The sequence below is a fragment of the Sceloporus undulatus genome, chromosome 4 (genome assembly GCF_019175285.1).
Source record: "Sceloporus undulatus isolate JIND9_A2432 ecotype Alabama chromosome 4, SceUnd_v1.1, whole genome shotgun sequence".
Taxonomy (NCBI): domain Eukaryota; kingdom Metazoa; phylum Chordata; class Lepidosauria; order Squamata; family Phrynosomatidae; genus Sceloporus; species Sceloporus undulatus.
In genome coordinates, this window is record NC_056525.1 from 130,732,662 (window position 1) to 130,740,222 (window position 7,561).

General features: G+C 45.9%; 1 protein-coding gene across 1 annotated transcript in view; it reads left to right on the forward strand.

Moving 5' to 3' along the window:
• The window catches only part of LOC121929049 (leucine-rich repeat-containing protein 52-like), a 44,894-nt gene extending 37,557 nt beyond the window's left edge, over positions 1-7,337 (forward strand). Inside the window, exon 2 of the mRNA XM_042464369.1 lies at positions 7,099-7,337. Within this exon, the coding sequence (XP_042320303.1) occupies positions 7,099-7,337 (239 nt within the window). The remainder of the gene's footprint in view (positions 1-7,098) is intronic.
• The last annotated feature ends 224 nt before the right edge of the window (positions 7,338-7,561 follow it).

Here is a 7,561-nt window from a genome sequence, read left to right on the forward strand (position 1 = left end):
GCAAAACTGACTCTTTTACAGATCTCTCCTATGCCAGAAGAGAATGAAAGTGCTTCAACATCATGTGAAGACAGAAACAGAAAAAGTGTTTTTTCCCCTGCTGCCTGCTAGGTTTGTTTGCATTGTGATAGACTCAAAGTTGCAGCATAGCCATTATATAGAGTTGATAGGGAGAAACAATGACAGAGGGATGGATTAAGCTTCTACTCCCCATGCATTTAGAACACATGCAGAGGCAGAAAAATGCACAGTCCATTGCTGCACTGGAAAGACACCATAGTCCCATAGCAGCATACATGTTTTGCATGGGAAAAGTCCCAGGTAGAATCTCCACCTCCCCCAGTTAAAGGGATTTTTGCAGTAGGTCATGGAGAAGACATTCTGGCTAATGGAGAGACTGAATAGACAGATGGGTTCAATTATCTGGGTGAAAGATACTGTACTAGGTATTTGGCACAGTTTGGAAAAGTTGCTTTTGGACTGTAACGCACAGAATCCCACAGCCAGAATTACCAGTGGCCCTACTGGTTTAAGAATGCGGGAGTTACATTTCATAAAAGAGCTTTTCCAAGCTCTGGTTCCTAAATGTATGAGCCTCTCTTCAGAAAGATACATAGAATCATACTTCTTGTTCACTCATTTCTTGCCACTGCAAGTTTTTAACATCCAAATCATGAGCTGAAAACAAGTTTGGAATATTTTTAAATCTATCAGAAATTTATACTTTGAGAATTATATTGTGACCAAATTTGAGTGTTTTAGAGCCAACTACATGTTTAAGCATGCGAGTGGGACTTCTTGTTCTTATCAAGCAACACCTCAGGGAATGCAATTTTGATTGGGACTGTGTCACAGGGATCAACACTCCCCCTCATGCTTCTTATCCTGCAAACATTGTCCCACAAAGCTGCCATTTGGAGTAAATAAGGTTAGCCCTAGAATACTCTCTCAAAGTAAATAGGGCTCAACTGGAGCAAAAGCAGTATATGAGTTACAGATATCTATATATTTCTGTATATTGCAGGCTAATTTGTGGTTCCCAGGGTTACTTGAGCACTCCCTCTATCTATTAGTCAACTGCCAGAGTTTAGAACAGAGGGGGAAATTGCATGCCCCTTCAGAAGCTGTTGAATTCTAAGCATTCCCTGATCCTGGCTGTGCTTGCTCTAACTGCTGAGAGTTAAGGGCTAGGCAGACTGCCTCTAGCCATCCCTTTTATAGCCAGATCAGGGCTGTGGCAATTGCACTCTGCGGCTCTGATCTGGCCTTTGCAGGGGGCAAAAAGGAGCTGCAAAAAGCGGCTCCTTTTTGCACCCTGCAGAGGACACGATAGCCACAGTGCCATGACTTTAAGGCACTCCTTTGGCACTATGTCATGTGATGCAGTGCCAGAGGAGTGCTATGATGTTGCATGCCATGTGGAGTGGTGTGCGGCATCACACCACCATAGGGGCAGAGTTGGGGTGTGTGTCATGTGGATGTGACGCCCCAAATCTGCTCCCAGGCCGGCCTTTATGGCCGGTATGCACAGCCCCTTCAAATTCAAAAATATCCAGAAGCCCAAACAACTCCCACTCCTGGCTAAGGGGCTATAGTTAAGTTGATATGTTACTAGATTGAAGCCTCTGTTGTTCATTTATTTCATTCTTATATCAGTATACAGCACTGAAATGTCCCTCCATATCCATGGATTCAACCATACATAGCTTGAAAATATTCCAGAAAGATATACAGTGAGCCCACGCCATACGCAGAAGCCACTGGGAGAATGGTGTGCACGCCTATGGCGCACACTTGTGGCAAGCACAAGCTCCATTATATCTAATGGGGCTCAAGCATACACACTTTTTGCCTAACACGGGGAGGATTCAAAACAGATCCCCGCGTAAGGCAAGGGCAGACAGTAAATTCCCTAATGTTGATTTTTCTATTTTATATAAGGGACACCATTTTTACACTTTTATATTTAATGGAACTTGATCATCCAGATTTTGTTATCTACAGGAGACCCTGGAACCAATCCCCAGTGGATAACAGGGGTCCATTGTACTTCAACTGTATGTGCACCTTTTCTGCCAATGGGGGGGAGCTGTTTGTGGCACAAATGTTGACCACCATGAGGCCAAAAAAAAGTGTGTGTCCTCTTTTCAAAGCTTGCAAGACCTTTTAAATAGATTTCCAAGGCCTGTTTGTTTTGAAACAAAAGTATACTTCCAGCCACTTCATGATTTTTTTACAAATTATTTTTGGGGTCTGTTTGTTTGGAAGAATATTTGGCAGAAGGTTGCAAAGACGGAAAATTGGTTCTGGACCCAGTAAAGTTACCTATCCCACTCTGCACCTCCCACCTGCCCCGAGCCTTTGGAACCTGTGTTTGGTAAGAAAGAGAAGTCTTAGTAATATTTTAAAACAGAGCACTTATCATAATGTACTTTGGCCTGCAGAGATTGTGGCTGCCACTTAAGTAAATGTAATACTTCCCTGTTCTTGGTCTGTCTCATAGGGGTGGAAATCTCCAAATTTTGTTGAACTGCAACTTCCAGAAGCATCAGGGACACCTCATGGTGAAAGACGGGACAGGGTTTACTGCTCTGTCAAAGATAAAAAATTCTTTCATATGTCTTTGCCCCAGTGCTATTCAACATCGTAATCAATGACTTGGATAATGGAATAGAGGGTATGGTTATCAAATTTGAAGATGATGCCAAATTTTCAGATGACACCAAATTAGGAGGGGTAGCTTTCAGGATCAGAATTCAAAATGACTTTAACAGATTAGATCGCTAGGCCAAAACTAACAAAATGAATTTCACCATTTCCCTCAGGCAAAAAAACATGAAATGCAGATATAGGATGGGTGACACCTGGATTGACAGCAGTATATATGAAAGGAGGGGTCTTAGGCCCCATTCTCACTAGCCCATTTGCTCTGGATAGAACTGGGTAGATCCAGTCGCCCCCATACCGAATCATAGAATCATGGAATCATAGAGTTGGAAGAGACCGCAAGGGCCATCCAGTCCAACCCCCTGCCATGCAGGAAATCCAAATCAAAGCATCCCCAGAAGATGGCCATCTAGCCTCTGCTTGAAGACCTCCAAGGAAGGAGACGCCACTACACTCCGAGGAAGGAGTGTGTTCCACTGTCGAACAGCCCTTACTGTCAGGAAGTTCCTCCTAATGTTGAGGTGGAATCTCTTTTCCTGCAGCTTGCATCCATTGTTCCGGGTCCTGTTCTCTGGAGCAGCAGAAAACAAGCTTGCTCCCTCCTCAATATGACATCCTTTCAAATATTTAAACAGGGCTATCATATCACCTCTTAACCTTCTCTTCTCCAGGCTAAACATCCCCAGCTCCCTGAGTTGTTTCTCATAGGACAAGGTTTCCAGGCCTTTCACCATTTTAGTCGCCCTCCTCTGGACACGCTCCAGTTTCTCAATGTCCTTAGTGAATTTTGGTGCCCAGAACTGGACACAATATTCTAGGTGGGGCCTGACCAGAGCAGAATAGAGTGGCACTATTACTTCTCTTGATCTAGACACTATACTTTTATTGATGCAGCCTAAAATTGCATTGGCCTTTTTAGCTGCTGCATCGCACTGTTGACTCATGTTAAACTTGCGGTCTACTTGGACTCCAAGATCCCTTTCACATGTAGTTTCATTCAGCCAGGTGTCCCCCATCCTATATCTGTGCATTTCATTTTTCTACCCTAAGTGCAGTACTTTACATTTCTCTGTGTTGAATTTCATTTTGTTAGCTTTGGCCCAGCTTTCTAGTCTATTCAGATCATTTTGAATGTTGATCCTGTCCTCTGGGGTATTAGCTATTCCTCCTAATTTGGTGTCATCTGCAAATTTGGTAAGTATGCTACCAATTCTGTCATCCAAGTCATTGATAAAGATATTGAATAACACTGGGCCCAGGACAGAGCCCTGTGGGACCCCACTGGTCACTTCTCTTCAGGCTGAAAAAGAGCCATTGTTGAGCACGCTTTGGGTTCGGACGGTCAACCAATTACAAATCCATGTAACAGTTACTTTGTCTAGCCCACATTTTACAAGCTTGTTTGCAAGAATGTCATGGGAAACCTTGTCAAAGGCCTTACTGAAATCAAGATATACTGTATCCACAGCATTCCCTTCATCTACCATGCTGCTAATTTTATCAAAGAAAGATCAGATTTGTCTGACATAACTTGTTTCTCTGCAACCCATGTTGACTTTTTGTGATTATGGCATTGCCTTCTAGATGTTCACAGACTCTCTGTTTAATGATCTGCTCCAGAATCTTTCCTGGTATTGATGTCAGACTAACTGGACGATAGTTACAGCCCAGTTACAAGTGCCCCTTGATTGGGGCAATTTGCCCCTCTGAAGTTCACATTTGCAGTACCGCTTTAAAATGGAGCCTCCTTTGTTGTCAATCAAATTCACTCCCGCTTTCATCAAAGGTGACATATCCTACAGCCATTGGCCAACTGAATGGGAGCTTTCCCCCCTCCTTTTTTTTAAAAAAAACTGACGGCAGTGTGCACATATTCTGTCAACTTGTGAAATTTAAAAAGCTCCAGGTGTGTGTTTGTGTGTTGTGTGTATTACCCTAAAATGACCCCATCCTAGGGTTTTCTTGGCAAGATTGGTTCCGAGGAGATTTGCCATTGCCTTTGCCCTGAGGCTGAGAGCGTGTGACTCCCTCAAAGTCATGGGTTTCCACAGCCTTCCCTCTGAATGTCAGCCTCTAGCTTTCCCTTCGTGTTCAGCCCAGCATTTCCTCCTCTTTGGAACCTCTTCCCTTCCCTTCCAGCCCAAAATATTTGTATAATCTGTCAATAATAATAATAATAATAATAACAAATGTCGCTTGCAGGGAAGGCCACCTGAATGCCATCTCTGCATCTGCTTTCCCTCTGATTGCCACCCCAGAATGCCACCTCTCCTTACATACACACATGTAGCACAAGCATTCACACATTGTATCAGTTTACCAAATTGGGAAACATTTGTAACATTCACACTGTAGCATTCCCATATTACACACAAAAAATAATTTTAAAAATGCCACTTGCAAAGTGACCTGCCCTGCCAACAGCAAGCAAACGAAAGGAAATGTAGCACAAGCAGACACACTCTATCAATATGTATCAACCTGTAGAACAAACATTCGCATAATCTGTCAAAAATAAAAATACAAAAAGAAGAAGAGAGAGAGAGAGAGAGAGATTGAGAAAGCTGCCTGCAAGAGGGGAGGCATGTTCCACCCTCTGCCCTTCCTCTGACCTAAATCCCTCCCCTGAACTTGACCCGATCATGACTGGGGCCAAGTTCACATTTGCTGGCAGTAGGGAAGAAATGGGTTTTCCTTAAAGACACGGGAAATAATCCATGTTCGGAAAAACCACTCTAAGGGGGATTGGCCCTGGTTTGAGTGTGTAAAACCCTAATTCTGATGTGTTTAAACTGGTGCCAATGGGAACTTCCAACTTTTCATCCAGTTTACAATTCGGTACAAAAGGTAGTCTGAATGGCCTCTTAGTGAAGTACAGGCTGAACATGAGTCAGTAATGTGATGCCACTGCTAAGAAAGCCAATGAACTTCTAGGCTGCATCAATAGGATATTGATGGGATAGGATAGGATAGGATAGGATAGTGCAGGGGTAGGCAACCTTTTTGAGCCGGGGGCCGGGTTGCTGTCCCTCCGACAACTGGGGGACCGAAGCCGGGGGGTGGAGCTTCCACCCTCCATGGGCGGAGCCACGTGCTGGGGGTGGAGCTTCCACCCTCTGGAGGCGGAGCCGCATGCCAGGGGCGGAGCTTCCACCCTCCGGGGGCCAGGCCTCCTCCTCTATGCCGGCCCCTGACGGGGCCCCAGGCCCTGTCAGAGGCCAGCTAAAGAACCGGTGGGGGCCGCCAGCGCTGGAGGCCTCCTCCTGTTTGCCGGCCCTTTTGCCGTTGCTGGGGCCCTCCAAGAGGGCTCCAGCGGCGGCAACGGGCCTCTTGGAGGGCCCCAGCAACGGCATCGGGCCTCCCAGAGGCCCGCTGCCAATGCCAGAGCCCTCCTGGAGGGGCCCAGCGATGACAACTGTCCTCCCAGAGGCCTGCTGCCGCAGCTGGAGCCCTCCTGCAGGGCCCCAGCGAAGGCAACGGGCCTCCCAGAGGCCCGCTGCTGCCGTTGGAGCCCTGTTCGAGGGCTCCGGCGGCCGCAGCGGGCCTCCTGGAGCCCGAAGTCTCACACGACCTTTCTGTGGTCGCGCGAGACTTCGCCTCTGGGCGCCTCCATTTTTTTCACCCAAAATGGTGGTGAAGTCTCGCGTGACCTGGGAAGGTCGCGCGAGACTTCGCCACCATTTTGACAAAAAAATGCGCCACTCAGCGCGGCGAAAACGCCAATTGGTGGTTGCCGGTGATGGCGGCGGCGGCGGCAGCCAGGGGCCGGACCAAAGGCCTCCGCGGGCCGCATTCGGCCCGCAAACCAGAGGTTACCAACCCCTGGGATAGTGTCTAGATCGAAAGAAGTAATAGCACTACTCTATTCTGCTTTGGTCAGACTTCGCCTGGAATACTGTGTCCAATTTGGTCACCACAATTCAAGATGAATGTTGACAAGCTAGAGTAGGTCCAGAGAAGGGCAACCAAATTGGTACAATGTCTGGAAACCATGCCCTGTGCGAAGCAGCATAGGGAGCCTGGTGTGTTTAGCCTTGAGAAAAGAAAGTTAAAGGGTGACATGCTAGCCATGTATAACTATTTGAAGTTATGTTATATTGAGAATGGAGCAAGTTTGTTTTTTGCTGCTCCAGAGACTAGGTCACAGAACAATGGATTCAAACCACAGAAAAAGAGATTCCACCTCACCATTAGGAAGAACTTCCTGACAGTAAGAGCTGTTTGACAGTGGAATATGCTCCCTCAGAGTGTGGTGGAGTCTCCTTCTTTGGAAATTTGTAAACAGAGGCTGAATAGTCATCTGTCAGGAGTGCTTTGATTGAGTATTCCTGCATGGCAGGGGGTTGAACTGATTCTATGATTTCCCTGCTTAATTTATAGATCTTTATGCACAAATGCAGGATTGCTGTCATCTTTGTGTTTCCCCTACAGACTCTGACAACATCACCTGCTATAGCCCAGCTTTTCTGCATGGCTTGAGGATGCTGGAAGAAGCACAGGAGGAGCTTTATTATAAGTGCTACATCCATTTTGATGATCAAGACTATCTGTTCTTCGGGCTGGTTGGCTTCTGTATTTTCTCAGCTGGAACTGTCCTGGCTTGGCTCTTAGGAGTATGTGCAGTGATCTATGAATTCTTAACTGCCACTGGGGAGAATGATGAAGAATAAAGAGCTCCCTAGTCTACACCTCTGAAATGTGACATGCTGAAATTGTAATCCGTTATATGCTTACACAGGAAATAAGTCCCATGGTGTTCAGTGGGACTTATTAAGATTGCAGCCCTACACTTCCTAGTGAGTAAGTCAAGAAACGAAATATCTATATAACCCAAAGCTAGGGAAAGAATTTATATCAGCAGGAGAAAAAAGGAAGAAAGGAGTTGTTATTTATG